The sequence below is a fragment of the Zootoca vivipara genome, chromosome 2 (assembly GCF_963506605.1).
Source record: "Zootoca vivipara chromosome 2, rZooViv1.1, whole genome shotgun sequence".
In the NCBI taxonomy this organism is placed as follows: Eukaryota; Metazoa; Chordata; class Lepidosauria; order Squamata; family Lacertidae; genus Zootoca; species Zootoca vivipara.
Window position 1 is genome coordinate 18,411,558 of NC_083277.1, and position 17,028 is coordinate 18,428,585.

Below are 17,028 nucleotides of genomic sequence, written 5' to 3' on the forward strand. Positions count from 1 at the left end.
GCAAGCTTAACCGGCTCCGATGGCCTTAAAAAAAGAAAAGGAAAAAAGAAAAACCCTCCAGCCTCTCAGTCGCAGCACGAAAATGCACCGCGCGATTGGGTTCCCTTGCAGGCGCGTCCACGTCTCATCCCGCCGGCGCACGAGGCCATCTTGCGGGGGCGGCCGGGCTGCGTGGAAAAGCCCTTCCGCGCCCAGCTCAGCTTCCCGGGCCTCCCTGGTCCGTAACGCAACATGGCGCTTCCCAGCAGGTCTCTTCAAACCGTCCTTGGAAGCCTAATATCCTGCCGTTTCCCTCCCAAAAATTCCGTCCTGCCCCCGTGTGGGACCCCCCCTCCCCGCTCCAAAGACCCCAAGGCGAGCGCTGAAATGCCCGCTGCGCAAAAACAACCACCCTGTTTGGAGAGATGGAGGGCGCCATGCTGTACGGACGAGGGCCGGGCGCAAGGGAAGGGTGTTTTCCCTGGAGTCGGAGGAGGGGGAGGTAGAAGGATTTCCGTTTCCGCTTGGGCGGGGGTTGGAGGAGGTTGCGGCTGGAGCTGGAGGTAAATAGAGCGATTTTTTTAAAAATTATTTTTTTGGGGGCCCCCCGTGGTTCCGGCTTCCCTGCGCGCGCTTCCCCGGGAGGGGAACCTGGAGGCCAACTTAGAAGAGGGAGGGGATCCCCGCTGGAGGAGGCGCGTAGAGGCCCAGCGGAGAGAGGAGGGCGATGGCAGCTCGAGCCCGGGTTCAAAGCGGGGGGAGAGGGGGTCTCCCTTTCCTCGCCTCCGCCGAGGGAGCGACCGACGACCGCCGGGTGGTAGTTGGTACTGGCAGGGGTGGGTGGTTCAGCCCCCGGAGAGGGAAAAGGCCCTTCGTTAAGCGGAGAGTGCCGCAAAATAATAATAATAACAACAATAACAACAACAACAACAATAATTTATTGATGGCTCATTGAGATTTTACATAGGGCGCAGCTGAAGGCGAAAGGTAGCAACAGCAATTGACCATTTCCATACTGTGCTGCCAGTGTTTATGTCACAGGCCTCCCCAAACTTCGGCCCTCCAGATGTTTTTGGACTACAATTCCTATCTTCCCCGATCACTGGTCCTGTTAGCTAGGGATCATGGGAGTTGTTGGCCAAAACATCTGGAGGGCTGCAGTTTGGGGGTGCCTGGTTTATGATGTTTGGCAGAAGATGGGGGGGATAAGGACAGGTCCCTGCCCCAAGTAGCGTACAGTCTACATGTTGACTGGGGCTGGGGGGACTGGAGAAGGTGCAGCAGTGAGTGGATAAGGGAAGTACTACTACTACTACTACTACTAATAATAATAATAATATTTATACCTCACCGATCTGGCTGGGTTTCCCCAGCCACTCTGGGTGGCTCACAGCAAATATTCTTGGTTCAGTTAGACCTGTTTGGACTCTGCTTCTGCAGGGGAAAGGGTTGTTGAGGCTTCATAGGCTTTAAAAGGATTTGAAGATGGGTAGGGATGGTAGCATCAGGAAATAAATTGAGGGGAGGGGTGAGAATGGTTGTCATTTCTAGGCAGCTAGGGCAGTGGGATGTTTGTCCGGTTTCTTACTGCTTCATGTTCCATATTGATCAGAAGCCTTTCAAAAGTTATAGGAAATCAGCTCTGACGTTTATGCGGTTTTGATCTTGCAACTCAGAACGCACAGAGAGAGGAGCAGCTTAGGTCACAGGCAAATGATCTTGGTCCTGATAGCTCCAGCAGGCAGTGTGTGTGCATGTGTATGTGTGTCCATAAATAAACAGCTGAGCTGTGTGCTGCTGGTTAGGAGTAGTAGATACAGGACTGAGCTGTGTGTCTCCAGTCACATGAACAATAGAGTTATTATGGCAACATGTGTTCCCAGAAGCCTAGAAATGAGTTCTTGGCATCCAGCAATCTGGAAAATGTGGATTTATCTATCTCGGGCACTGATATGTTTAGAGTGGGAGAGAATCAACACCAAGCAGGAACAAATTGCTAAATATTTAAACCTGATTAGAAATATTTTATTTCCAGGTCACACATATATTGGAGCCATCGCAATGCAGAAGTTCTTTTCTTCAGCATATTCATGGGGTTGTAGTGAAGCCGCTAGATCTTTTTCTTGATGTACAGTCCCCCTAGAAAGAAACTGCATTGGGCTGCAAGCTCCCTCTGGCCTCTCCCACAACCTATTCCTATTCCTGTTCCTGTTCCTAGCTGTCATTGTGTTAGATGCCTAGAAGAAAGTGATAAACATTTCTGGCAGAGCTTCAAACCTCTTATACCGTAGTTGTAGTTGTGGCAACCGTTCCATTGTTCTTCATTGTGACATATAGCCATTGTGGCAAGAGATTATCTAGATATAGATCTGGTGGGTGGCTTCTGTTGTATGCTTGCGTCACTTTTTGTTGAAGCCAGAATAACATTTTTTGGGGGCAGAGCTACATAGGTCCGAATTAAATTCCTAGGTAGCGTTGCAATTTGCGGCGCAACCGGAATAAGATTGCCAATGTGTAAAAGTACACAGAGTTTGCAGCTGGCGATTGGGATGTAGCTTTTGCTGTTTGCTGCCTTTTACAATATCATAGTTAACCAGTCTCCCTTTTCATTTCCCCCCCAGCCCAGCCTGTGCTTGACTGCTTCCTTTCTCTCGCCTTTGCTGCTGGATGTGGCCTTGGAGGAGGTGCCTTAAGGGTGTGCTGTAGATGAGGGGGTGGAGGATATGCCTGGTGGGGAATTTTCTCCACCCCCTCCGTGAGTGCCTCTCTCAGCAGCTCCAGGACTAAAGCCCTTTTAAGTTCCTCAAAGAATCGCCTGGCATCCTTTCTTCCGTTTCGGGCAGTGCACGGTCTCTAGAGGGTGCCCCCATCGCTCTCCAGACCAGTGCTGTAAATTTCTGCCTGCTTCCCTCGCTGCGCTTGCCAAATGCATCTTTGCAAACCCAGAAGCAGCCCTGTGCCAATGCTCTGTGGATGGGCCTGGCGTTAGAATGGTGCCTGCATTTCTGTGACGAGGCCAACCCACCCGGGTAAGGAGGTTGCATAGGGGCGTCGGAGGCTGGGCATGGAGGACTCTGACCAGAGGTTGGTGCTGGGTATGAACATGGGTGATGGGCGGGAAACACCTCCCGGGGAGCTGAGGACACCCACCGAAGAGGGAGAGGGGCAAAGGACACCTGTGCCTGAAGCCATCTGTGACGGTGGCAGCGGTGATGCCAAAACTTCCCAGAGGAAAGAAGAGGAGCAGGAGGAAGAGGAGGAGCTTGACCCCCGCATCCAGGTAAGAAAAAATAGCTTTATTATTATTATTATTTTATTATTTGTACCCTGCCCATCTGACTGGGTTGCCCCAGCCACTCTGGGCGGTTTCCAGCATATACAATCAAACATCAAACATTAAAAACTTCCCTCAACAGGGCTGCCTTCAGATGTCTTCTAAAACTCAGATAGTTACTTATCTCCTTGACATCTGATGGGAGGGCGTTCCACAGGGTGGGCGCCACTACCGAGAAGGCCCTCTGCTTGGTTCCCTGTAACCTCACTTCTCGCCATGAGGGAACCGCCAGAAGGCCTTCAGAGCTGGACCTCAGCGTCCGGGCTGAACGATGGGGGGTGGAGACGCTCCTTTAGGTGTATAGAGCTGAGGCCGTTTAGGGCTTTAAAAGTCAGCACCAACACTTTGAATTGTGCTTGGAAACCAGTACGGTTTCTTCTTCCTGCATTCCCGTGCCTGATGGCAAGCCTGGGGGGAGTTGTCATTCAGTTCTTTGGGGATTGCTCCATGTAAGCTTGTAATCTGGTTTGCTCTAAGGGTTTATTGAAAGTGTGGACAGAAACCAGTTGAACTACTGTGAACTCGCCTCTTGGCCCTGCTGCCAGCGAGCCACTTAGTATTTCCAATCAAGCAGGAACAGAATGGCCCAATAGTGGTGTGTTTTTCCCCCCTCCTTTGCCTCAGGGCTAGTTGCCAGCATTTTTATTTTTATTTTAGTAAATGCAAAAATTCCTTTGAACAAAAGCAAGCAGCAGTCAGTTTGGCTCTTGGCACCCACCCAGCGCAGCAACCCGGTGGAAGCTAAATGGGTCCATTTACAGACATGGGATGAACGGGGAGCCATTAGCAATATTTATTGGTTTTCCTACCCCGCCCTTCTTCCCCAAGGAGCCCAAGGCGGCAAGCAGATGCACCATTTAAGAGGAAAAACAAGGCGGAAACATTCCAAAACAGTTAAAAGCATTTCAGTTAAAAACATTCTGGAAGCAACTACTGTACAGATGAAAATGCTCGTCGATCCAGTGACCGTGGGCTTGCCAGGAACAGTATGCATTAGCCACCAGGAAGCCCTCTGCCCTTTTCCAAATGGTACATTTCCCCCAGGAAAAAAACCCTTATCCATCTATTTCTGGGGGAGAGTACAGGAGCTTATTGCTATTTAAAGGCCTGGCATTAAGAACCATCAGCAATTGCAACATCCAGGCTGGTGTGACGACCGCTGTCATCTCATCCTCCCCCAGCCCTTCCTGCCGTTTGGAGCTACTGCAGAGAGGAAAGTAAATTGGGTGGGTGCCACGCTTCAAATCTGCAGCTCAATGGATTATTATTATTATTAATAATAATAATAATAATAATTTATTTATACCCCGCCCATCTGGCTGGGTTTCCCCAGCCACTCTGGGCGGCTTCCAACAGAAAAATAAAACATAATAATCTATTAAACATTAAAAGCCTCCCTGAACAGGGCTGCCTTCAGATGTCTTCTAAAAGTCTGGTAGTTGTTTTCCTCTTTGACATCTGTTGGGAGGGCGTTCCACAGGGCAGGCGCCACCACCGAGAAGGCCCTCTGCCTAGTTCCCTGCAACTTGGCTTCGCGCAACGAGGGAACCTCCAGAAGGCCCTCGGTGCTGGACCTCAGTGTCCGGGCAGAACGATGGAGGTAGAGACGCTCCTTCAGGTATACTGGACCGAGGCCATTTAGGGCTTTAAAGGTCAGCACCAACACTTTGAATTGTGCTCGGAAATAATAATTTTGATAATTATTTGAAAATTGATAATAATTTTATTAGTTTTCAATTACAATAATCAAACAGTAGCCTCATTATAACAATGCCAGATTATAGTACAATTAATAATGCCAATCATTGAGATGCCAAATTATACAATTTAGATGGCCCCCCCCCTCATGCTAGAATTGATGGTTTGATGATTTACTTTATTTCTCCGTTCCAAAATCTTATAAAATTCCAGTTACGCTCCAGTCAAAATAACAATCCGTTATATTGCAACTGCAGTTTTAACGACTTCCATTCGTATTGACACATTAAATGATTTGTACACCTACAGGCGAAGCATTCAAACTCTCTCCTTGTTCTTCCTGTGGGTGGCAATTATTCTGTCCGTAATGTTTCTTCCTGTCATTGTAATATATTATGTCTATCCATTGCTGCTGTTCTCCATCGTGCCTTGGGCTGACCTAGTGTCCCATTGTTGTTTCAGAAGTTCTCCATTGCTCCGTCCCTGCTTCATTGTTTTGCAACTTTAGCAGCAGGAGGATGTTTTCTAGCCCTGCTACCTGAGATTCTTGAAGTCAAGGATGGGGGACCTTTTGTGGGCCTGCCAAAGGTTGCTGGACTACAACTCCCATCAACCTTGACCATTGACCATGCTGGCTGGGGTTGATGGGACTGCCAAGATTGCGGAGATTTCAAGACTGAACCTGAGTACTTCTCTGTGCCTTCTGCCTCTGCATTCAGGAATAGGAATTGGAGGCCTGACTATTTTTCTTTCCTGGCTTTCCTTCCTTCCTTCTTTCCATCCATCCATTCTCTGCTGCCTTAGATCCCCAGTTTATATATACCAGACATGTCCAACAGGTAGATCTCAACAACTTTGACCTGAACCCCCCAAAAGGGGGTAGATCATTGCCAGTTTTTAACTCTGTGAATAGATCACAGTCTCTTGGGAATTGGCCACCCTGACATATGCCCCATCTGTTAAGCAGAATATATCTAGCAAGCAGCTCCATATAATTTTCTATCACTTATTGTGAGGGATGCAGGTTTCGTCTTAGTGACAATTTGCATGTGTTTACAGGTAGTTCCAGGTACACACGCCGACCCTTTTCAAGAGTTGCAAAACGCGTAGTTAAACTGCGGGATTTGCTCTCGCAAGTGGCAGTGACGGCTACCAACTTGGATGGCTATAAAAAAGGAGGAGGAGGATTCATTTATTATATTGTTGTTTTTCCCCACCAAAATGTCTCAGAGCATCTTACATAAAAAAAAATAGTAACCACCAAAAAGATTAAAGCCAAATGTAAAAACAGAAATGAAACTTGGCCACGATGGCGGTGACAATTAATAAAATTAATAAAAATAAATAAGTGCTCATCTAGGAAAATATAGAAATCAAGACCTTCTTTCCCATTCCACTTAAAAGCATGAGCACAAAAAGAGACACGGCTATCAATGGCTACTCACCACAACGACCATGCTCTTAACTTCACTGTTGGAGGCAGTAAACTGAGTATACCAGTCATAGTAATAATAATAATATTGCAAGAGGGGAGTCTGTAGCAGGCATGTCTTGCTTCCGGGTGTCCCGTTGGTTACTGGACTAGATGAGCCAGTGGCCAGATCCAGCCACTTCTCTTGGGTTCTTATAAGCTTGCTGGGAAAGGGTTCAGGGGCGGAAGTGGCGGAAGTTGTACAAATGTGATCCTTCTGCACTATGCCGGTGCCTCTCTCTTGAGTCTGCCTTTCTCTCTGACCGCAGGAGGAGCTGGAGCACCTCAATCAGGCCAACGAAGAGATCAATCGAGTGGAGCTGCAGCTGGATGTGAGTAAGGCAGCACCCTCAAAGCAATTTCAACATCCCTTCTGCTTCCGAACACGTCCTGCCTTCTGTCCACGGAGGCTGCTTTAACCCTTGGCAGGCAGGGGTCCCCAGTTTCACTCGCCACCTGCACCATGGCGCATTTGGTAGAGAGAACAGGGGAGTGATATTGTCCCTGCAGTTACTTAAATGCATAGGGATTGCACTGAAAATTGCCCTTTCGTGTGGGGTAATTTGTTCCCTCTGGGCTTGCCGATCAGAAGGTCGGCAGTTCGAATCCCCGCGACGGGGTGAGCTCCCGTTGCTCGGTCCCTGCTCCTGCCCACCTAGCAGTTCGAAAGCATGCCAAAGTGCAAGTAGATAAATAGGTACCACTCCGGCGGGAAGGTAAACGGCGTTTCTGTGCGATGCTCCGGTTCACCAGAAGCGGCTTAATCATGCTGGCGACATGATCTGGAAGCTGTCTGCAGACAAACGCCGGCTCCCTCGGCCTATAGAGCGAGATGAGCGCGGCAACCCCAGAGTCGGTCACAACTGGACCTAATGGTCAGGGGTCCCTTTACCTTTACTAACGTGAGGGTGAAAGATAATTGCGAAAAAACAAAAGGAAAGGAGAACATCAGCTAATAGGTATCACTCAGTTTAAGCTCTTGTTTTCTGGCTTCTGTTTGGAGCCGTGTGCCAGCTCATCCTTCCCCATGTAGACCTGCCTCATCCTTTGAGGACCACGGATGTCATAAGGTTGTATCCAATGGCAATCCTAGACGCACTGGAATTAATCAGCAAGACCAAATTAGGTCCATTCATTTCAATGGGCCTGTTATGAAAATAAGTTACAGCCCCGTGTCGCAAGGCTGGTTGGTGGTTAGAGACTCCTGTTGTGGTGAAGAGTCTATAAGTTGCGGTTGTCATAGGAGGGGCCTCGGTGGCCCAACCCGCTGCTCATTGCCGGAACCTCAGAGTGCAGCTGCAGTATCTCTGACAGGCAGCCGTACAGCCTGCAGTTCAATGCCTCCAAGGAAGCAGAGCTCACCACAACCAGTAGCAGTCTGTTCCACAGCCAAACACCTCCTAGCATTAGGAAGCCTCCTCCTGATATTTAGTCGAAATGTGATGGGGTCGTGTTTGCTGCCTGCTTGCAGATCTGCAGCTTCGTGCATCAGCAGTGCACCTCCATCCGGGCCCCACAGATATGGGTGTGCGAAGTAACTGTGCGTTCCAGATACCCTGTGGGATCCGTTTTTGTGCATATATGACTGACGCAGCGCTTGAGCTCTGCGGGGCCAGCCACGGCACTGCAGCAACCCGTAAAACCGGGCTCAAGCATGCATTTGATGCGGGCCGATTCCCTCGACGCTGACGTACTTTGCGCCATTGGTTTCAACAGGAAGCCCGCACCACGTATCGGAGGATCTTGTCAGAGTCTGCCAGGAAGCTGAATGCCCAGGGCTCCCAGTTGGGGAACTGTATCGAGAAAGCACGCCCCTACTACGAGGCCAGGCGCTTGGCCAAGGAGGTATCTGTTAACATTTCCCTCTGTTTCACCCTTGAAGTTGCCACTATTCCTCGGCTGTTGTAGAGCAATAAATCTTTAAAGCAGGCACCCCCAAATTTCGGCCCTCCAGCTGTTTTGGACTACGATTCCCATCTTCCCCGACCACTGTTCCTGTTAGCTAGGGATCATGGGAGTTGTAGGCCAAAACATCTGGAGGGCCGCAGTTTGGGGATGCCTGCTTTAAAGGATCCTATTTGGGGGTTCCGGAATTCTCCAAGCTTTATTTTGTGTCATAAATAACCACAAGTCATTGTCACAAGTGGAAAGAAGCTGCCCCTATGAAAAGTCTCAGTAAACATTCCCTTAAAAGTCCACAGTGTGTGAGAAATAGTTTGCCCTTCCTTCTGAATTCCTGTTTTGAACATTGAACGCCACTCTGCGCATGCTCATATTTCATTGGGTGCCAGGATTGGACACCCATCCCCCCCCCAAGCTGCTTCTTGTGAGCGAGCACAATGATGGCCGATGTAGGTGCCTTTTCCTCATTCGTTTGGGGCGGGGAGGCCTGCACCATGTTGTGGGCCCTTTCTGTTCTTATAGATGGCAGCCATTTTGCGTTGCCGCTCCCACACAGTAGCCATTTTGTGACTGGTGCCCACGGCACTTTCTCAAAATTCTGCCTGGTTCCTCTTGGCTGCTGACCCCTGTTCTGCTCCATCCCCTGTACCTAAGATTGGAGGCTAAAACGAGTTGTGACAGGCCAACTGATTTTATAAGCAGGATTTAAGCTATTTTATGAATTATTTTCCGGGGGGAGGGGGGAGGAATGGATCGAAAGGAACATGGCAGGAGCTTGGGTTTTTGAGCTGCTTCTGGCAGAAGGCCCATCCTTTACTTGTGAGGAATAATGTAAACACGATGCTATCAGCAACACGTAATCCTGTTCCCAGCCTTAAACAGCCAGGCATATCCTGTCCAGAGTGGCTTACAGCAGTGTGGAGGACCAAAACCCACAATTAGCAGCTTCAGATAACATAAATGTCAATGGATGATGTGGCAATGATGACGTGGGTGTCTGTCAACATAAATAACTGTGCCCCTGTATACAAAACAAAACGAAATAGCCAACTTGCCCTTAATTAAAACCCTCCCCTGTCAGCAGTGTTAGAAACTCAGATATATAATCTAATTGCCAAATGGCACTTTAAAACTAGGTTATGGTCGCCACAGTGGGATTATTATTATTATTATTATTATTATTATTATTATTATTATTATTTATTAATTTTCATTTCTATACTGCTTTATATTTTAAAGAACAAATCACAAGAGGTAGTTAGCAGCACACTAAAACATCAAATAATATAGAATAAAACAAATTCAAACTTCAAGGAAAATATTTCAGATCCTTCTCCCCAGTCGCCAGCCTGGCATCCTGGCTAGCCATGCTTACCAGGGGCTGATGGGAGTTGTAGTCCAACAGCACCCAGAGGGGGCCTCACATCGGCTACCGCTGCTCTAGCTAGTGAGTGAATGAGTGAGTGAGAGAATTGGGGTGTTGTTGTTGTTTAGTTGTTTAGTCATGTCCGACTCTTCATGACCCCATGGCAGGGTGGATTTGATTTAAATCAAACAGATTTAAATCACTAGTCAGTAAGGCTTGATTTAAATCATAGTTTTCTACATAAAGACTAATTCTTGCTGGTATAACTTTAATATGCAAGTAGATGAAGATTTTTAGAATAACAACTTTTCCTATTAGTTTTTTATCCCCAGTTTAATAGGTTAATCATTCATATTTGGACAACTTTACTGTTGTACTTAGGAAGGAGAAAAATAATCATTACCTTAACAATAACAATTTAAATAGATTTATTCAACTGAAACAATAACAATAACAACAGCATATGTTATTTGCTTAAACAAACATCCATGTTTGTTAACTAATTTGGCTAAACAAAAACAATATATATATATTTTAAGAAACTTAGACTGTCAGCCCAGCCTACACATGAAAAACTTAAATACTATCCACTCCAAACAATCAGAAAAATATTGTTTCTATTCTATTCACTGAACTTCTTGAAACTTAGCACTGAAGGGGTTGTTTCTGTATTCATAGGTTTGTAGAACAATAGGATTAAGGTCTTTTTCTCAACTCTGTTCATGTTTGCTGTGAAGAAGAGGCATGTGATCTCTGTTGAGTCAAATTCAGTTTTGAGAACTGCAAAAGTAAACCAAGCATCTGTGATAATATCTTGTAGGCAGAGAAACTGCCCAATAATCTTACAAAAACCTCTGAAGAGCATGACATTGTGAATGGATTAATGGCATTTATTTACCCCCAAAATTAAACATATACAACCTTATTCTACATAATTAAAAAAACTAATCTTTATTTCATGATGGAATAACCTTTGGATGGAATATATTTTCCTCAAAAAGCATTTTATTTTAAAAAATCTGATTTAAATAAAAAAATCGATTTTTTTTATTTTTTTAAAAAAAATCATTGATTTTTATCCACCCTGCCCCATGGACCAGAGCACGCCAGGCACTCCTGTCTTCCACTGCCTCCCACAGTTTGGTCAGACTCATGTTGGTAACTTCGAGAACACTGTCCAACCATCTCGTCCTCTGTCGTCCTCTTCTCCTTGTGCCCTCCATCTTTCCCAGCATCAGGGTCTTTTCCAGGGAGTCTTCTCTTCTCATGAGGTGGCCAAAGTATTGTATCCTCAGCTTCAGGATCTGTCCTTCCAGTGAGCACTCGGGGCTGATTTCCTTCAGAATGGATAGATTGGATCTTCTTGCAGTCCATGGGACTCTCAAGAGTCTCCTCCAGCACCATAATTCAAAAGCATCAATTCTTTGGCGATCAGCCTTCTTTATGGTCCAGCTCTCACTTCCATACATCACTACTGGGAAAACCATAGCTTTAACTATACGGACCTTTGTTGGCAAGGTGATGTCTCTGCTTTTTAAGATGCTGTCTAGGTTTGTCATTGCTTTTCTCCCAAGAAGCAGGCGTCTTTTAATTTCGTGACTGCTGTCACCATCTGCAGTGATCAAGGAGCCCAGGAAAGTAAAATCTCTCACTGCCTCCATTTCTTCCCCTTCCATTTGCCAGGAGGTGATGGGACCAGTGCCCATGCTTAAAACAAGGGGAAAGGGGTGTGTGGGTGTGTTCTGGGGGGAAACAAAAGCTTGGGGGATTTTTAATGGAATTTTTGCTTGCGTTGCGTCTACAGGCACAGCAAGAGACCCAGAAGGCTGCCCTGCGGTACGAGCGAGCTGTCAGCATGCACAACGCGGCCCGGGAGATGGTTTTCGTGGCTGAGCAGGGGGTCATGGCCGACAAAAACAGGCTGGACCCCACCTGGCAGGAGATGCTCAACCACGCCACGTGCAAGGTGAGGGGGAAGGCCTGCAGGATTCGGGAGCCTGCAGCCTTGCAGATGTCATCAGACTCTGTCTCCCTTCAGCCCCCAGCCAGCACAAGTCAGCACTCAGGGATGGTGGCAGCTGTAGTCTGGCTAGATTCAGGGGCGATGGTGGCCCACCGACATTGGAAGGGCTGCAAGTTCCCCTATCTCAGTGGGGTAGTGGTCTGTAGTCACGGGAGGTTGAAGGCCCGTTGCTTTTTCTGGAGCAGGTCCGTCCCTGTCTCTGGTGTCTTAGAGCCACTTAGAGCATGGAAGGGGAGCTTTTTAGCCATTGGATGCCCCAAAGCTAGGATTCGGGGACGCCGGAAGCGCATGGTGCTTCAGTTTCAAGACAACGGTGTGCGAGTTCTGTGACATTCAGTGGAACTTCATGGAAAACCGCAGCTCAAAGCGCTCTTAAGGAAGATACGGAGCACGCCAAATCATATGCCTGTGTACATGCACAGAAAACAGCAGATCTAGCTGAAAGGCAACATGTGGAGATCTGCACCGATCGTTGCAGGGCACCTCTCATTGTTACTGTATAATTATGAGAGTATCGTCTAATCTTAGAAGAGAATAATCAAACAACCCCTGCGTTGCAGTCTTCAAAATTGAGACCAGAAAAGGCAACACGAAGACCAATGGAGCCAGCCTGGTGTAGTGGTTAAGAGCGGTAGACTCGTAATCTGGGGAACCGGGTTCGTGTCTCCGCTCCTTCACATGCAGCTGCTGGGTGACCTTGGGCTAGTCACACTTCTCTGAAGTCTCTCAGCCCCACTCACCTCAGAGTGTTTGTTGTGGGGAGGAAGGGAAAGGAGAATGTTAGCCGCTTTGAGACTCCTTCGGGTAGTGATAAAGCGGGATATGAAATCCAAACTGGAAACCACTACGCCGCTGGATACGGACCATACCATCCAACGCACTGTAATAATAATTAATAATAATAATATTAATAATAATAATAAATTTCTTATACCTTGCCCATCTGACCGGGTTGCCCCAGCCACTCAGGGTAGCTTCCAACAAAGAGAATTCTTGATTAAACATTAAAAACTTCCCTAAACAGGGCTGCCTTCAGATGTCCTCTAAAAGTCAGATAGTTGTTTATTTCCTTGACATCTGATGGGAGGGTGTTCCACAAGGTGAGTGCCACTACCGAGAAGGCCCTCTGCCTGGTTCCCTACAACTTCACTTCTCGCAGTGAGAGAACCACCAGAAGGCCTTCGGCGCTGGACTTCTGTGTCCAGGCTGACCGATGTGCGTGGAGACACACCTTCAGGTACACACAGGGCTGAAGTTAGTAAGGTTGGGAGAGTCCACACACCACTTGCATCTCTGCTGACTAGAGGAAGAAGGAAAGGACTGGTTGCCGGGGAAGACAAAGTGGCTGCAGAGTGGGTGGGAGGTTGTTCCCAGTGTGAGCGTTCAAGGCCTAGAGAGCATCTTAGCTCTGACTTGCTCCCTTCCCGCCCTTCAGGTGAACGAGGCCGAAGAGGAGCGTTTGCGAAGCGAACGGGAGCACCAGCGTGTCACCCAGCTCTGCCAGCAGGCCGAGGCCAAGGTGCAGTCGCTGCAGAAGTCCTTGAAGCGGGTCATTGTGAAGAGCAAGCCCTACTTTGAGCTGAAGGCCCAGTTCAACCAAATCCTTGAGGTGAGACCTCCCTCTGGTTCCTAGGCCTCGCTCCACCCAGGCAGCCTTTGTGCCCTTCACCAACGACAGCTCCCAGAATCCTTTGGTGGGGGGGATCCATGACACTTTAAAGTGGGTGCCCGAGGGTTTAAATTCATGGTTCATTGAAAATGTTGTCTATAAGAATAAAAGAAAATTATTATAAATTAGTTTGGAGATGGTATTTAACACGAGTCAGATTAAATCAAATAAGCAAGGAATATTTGGTGTTATGTTGGAGGGGATGCCAGGAAACAGGGAATTATGTTCACATGTGGTGAGGGTGTAAATGTGTACATTTTTTATTTTCTATTGGCAAAGGGTGTTTAAGGAGATAACAGAAATAAATCACTGGGTTAAAGCTGATCGAAAGTCCAGAGGTAGCATTATTATCAATTTAAAATGGAGTGGAAGGTTCGCAGGCTGTGAAGGACTCGCTCATAAATTTATTGACAGCTGCACAAATTATGATAGCAAGGAAGTGGAAGGGGCAAGCAGAATATAAAATAGAAGAATGGTATAAAGAGGTGTGGGATATAGCTATTAATGATAAATTAACACATGCCATTAAGGCAAGACGTGGAATATGCAGGAGACATGGAAGCTGTTTGTAGAATTTGTACAGTCATACCTCTAGTTACGTTCGCTGCAGGTTGCGTACATCATGGGTTACAAACTCGCTGAACCCGGAAGTGCCGGAATGGGTTACTTCCAGGTTCGGCGATTCGCGCATGCGCAGACGTGCCGAATGACATCATGTGCAGAAGCACCGAATCACGCGGCGAGCATGCGCAGATTCGACGCTTCAGGTTCTGTACTGCTCTGGATGCGAACGGGAATCTGGAACGGATCCTGTTCGCATCCAGAGGTACCGCTGTACTGTTAAAATGGAAAGGGGTCAAACCATCACAAGAGGTGTTGAAAGTTACAATGGAATGGTCTTGTGGATGAGGTACACATTTTAATTCTTATTTATTTATGATTATAACTTTGTCAAAGTAAAATAAAAAATAAAAATAAATAAATGGAAAGCATTTCCAGGGGGGAAAAGTTTGGATGGTGTGCATGTTGGCCTAATGGTTCACCTGTTCCTTCTCTGCCGTGCAGGAGCACAAGGCCCGGGTGACGTCCCTGGAGCAGCAGGTAGGCCAGGCCAAGATGCGCTACTCTGTGGCCTTGCGGAACCTGGAGCAGATCAGCGAACAGATCCACGCCCGGCGGCTCCAGCGCCTGGTTGGTCGGAGGGCTTCCCCGGTGGGCGCCGAAGCCAGCCCGGCGCTGCTCTACGGGGGGGCGGCGCTGCCCCCCGAGCCAGCCGCCTCCTCCTCCGACACGCTCTCGGTGCTCAGCTTCCAGACCATTGCCTCCGACCTGCAGAAATTCGACTCGGTGGAACACCTGCTGGGGCTGTCCGACGCCGCCAGCCTCAACAGCGACGAGCTGGAGGAGCGGGAGCAGCGCCGCGAAGCCCAGCCCCACCCCTTCAAGCACCACCGCAGCATCAGCCTCTGACATGCCCCCACCACCACCCCTCCCCTCTCTGCTGCAGTCCCTTTCGCCCCCGACCTCCTGGGGAAATGGGGAGAAGAAGAAGGGGTCAGGCGTGAAAGGAATGATCACGCAGAGAAAGGCAGGTCTTGGGAGCACATTGGTTATGCTGGGCCCGTCTGCTGAAGTGCGGCCTGTGGGGCTGAATCCCCCCCCCCCCCGCAATTTGCAGCCTTTGGTGCAACCCAGACGCCCTGCCGTCCTCTGCTGCCGGCACTTTGGGGCGCACCCAGGCCCCAGTGGCTTGGAAACTTTGAGCATTTTGCTGGCCCCCATTCATCCAGTCACTATTTTCCCCGCCCCTTATTTCCCCCTCTCCCCTCGCCACCAGCATGCACCTGTTTCCTGGGAGCACTGTATGCTGGGGACAATTCTGTGCCCCTGCACATTTCACCTTAGGTTTGTTGGCTTATTAGCGACGCCATCATCTTTCTCCAGGTGTGCTGGAGCGCTTGAAACGGAGGGAAGGAAAGCAGGGAAGGAAACAACGCTGCTGTTTCTTTCTCTTTTTACATGATTGGTTTTGGAGTGGCTGAGTAGGTGCTGAGAAGAAGACTTTTTTAAAAAAACCCTCTGTCTGTTTACATGATTGGTTTTGGAGTGGCTGAGTAGGTGTTGAGAAGACGACTTTTTAAAAACCTCTGCCTGCATTTTAGAGAACCTCCCCAGTCTGCTTCCAATGGATTGCCACCAGAGACTGTGATATAGAAAGATAATCCTTTTTTAAAAAAAGAAACGGAACTCTTGCGCTCCCTATGGGCCTTTTTTTTTTTGACATACACTACAGTAAAATGAGGCATGCCATTCATTTATCTCACCCCAGCAACAGATATAGAACGGCAGGCACCAGTCTCTTTATAGCTTCTCCAGTGTGGAGACGCATGATCTGCTCTCGGTGCAGAAGCTGGGAAGAGAGACTGGCAGCCTGAGGGTGCCTTTCAGCGCTACCACGAGAGAAGACAGTCGGCAGGAGGCTCCCTCCGTCGAGACATCTCCTACCTATCTAACCCACTTGGTACATCCCTGTTAGCCCCAGTCAAAAGATGGGAGGCACTTTTGCTCCATGGCAATGACATTTGCACTAATTTAAGTAGCAAACGGTGGGTCTGGAAAGCCTTTCTCTCTTCTCCCTCCTCAGTGGTCTCCACAGGCCCCCGTGTCTCTGTTTTCTGGGGATGGGGGCGGTTTTGGCCTCTCGGAACAAATTTGCTAGACCTTGGCTGTGATGAGAACCAGTTGCTGGTTTGAGGCAGCCTGATAGCGACTCTGTGTGTGTGCGCGTGGGTGTTTGTATGACCGGCTTCTGATGTGTATTTTATTTAAAGTAAAGTTTATGCCCTATCAAAAGAACCTTTCTTTCTGTTTGGTGGTGTGTGTTTTTTTTACCAAGTACACACAGATCCCATATTCAGTTGCTCATTATGCACAAATTCACTTATCCAAACTTGAATTAACACCCAAACCTCGCTATACACACCACAGATTCAGATATCCAAACAGCCAGACCTGCATGTAGTACTGTAAACAAATAAGCAACCTTAAACGAGTCTCACTTTTGTCTCTGCAGTCGTTTTGCCAGAAACCATGAGATGGGACGGGGGATAGATCAGACAAATGAGAGCATCCCCCCCCCCCGTTTGCCTTTTGCAAGGTTTCAGAGGGTTTTCCTGGTTCCCACCCCCCCTCATGGTGGGGTTGAAATTCTGTGGTTGGGAACGCATTAAAATTTCCCCATAGGGATAAATGGAAATCATCGACTCATTAGGCAAACACCCATCTAACAAATGACTTCCTGAGAATGCATTGCATTGCATTGCACTGCCTACCCACCAAGTCAAGGTGGCCAAAGCCAGGCAAATTGTTTTGGCACTTGGTGCAGAAAATCCTTCAAACGCCTCTCCCTGGTCCCCCGGCAATAAAAATATATTCATATAGAGTCGTAGGCTTAAGAATTTGCTGACACGAATTCTGCAACCCGATTCTTGTGTGACACAAATTCTGCAACCCGATTCTTGTGTGACACAAATTCTGCAACCCGATTCTTGTGTGACACAAATTCTGCGTAGGAAACAGCCATGTT

General features: G+C 48.0%; 1 protein-coding gene across 2 annotated transcripts; it reads left to right on the top strand.

Moving 5' to 3' along the window:
* Positions 1 to 457: 457 nt before the first annotated feature.
* On the top strand, positions 458 to 16,298 carry SH3BP5L (SH3 binding domain protein 5 like). Of its 2 annotated transcripts, XR_009557052.1 has the most exons (8): positions 458 to 542; positions 2,601 to 3,259; positions 6,752 to 6,814; positions 8,199 to 8,327; positions 11,555 to 11,716; positions 13,209 to 13,382; positions 14,508 to 15,476; positions 15,550 to 16,298. XR_009557052.1 is itself a non-coding variant. In XM_035106959.2 (7 exons), exons 2-7 carry the CDS (start codon positions 3,044 to 3,046, stop codon positions 14,910 to 14,912), a joined length of 1,149 nt encoding a protein of 382 aa, XP_034962850.1. In that variant the 5' UTR covers positions 458 to 542; positions 2,601 to 3,043; the 3' UTR covers positions 14,913 to 16,298. The 2 variants fall into 2 exon arrangements, 1 of the variants encoding a protein (XP_034962850.1); XM_035106959.2 differs by having other exon boundaries at positions 14,508 to 16,298.
* Positions 16,299 to 17,028: the final 730 nt, after the last annotated feature.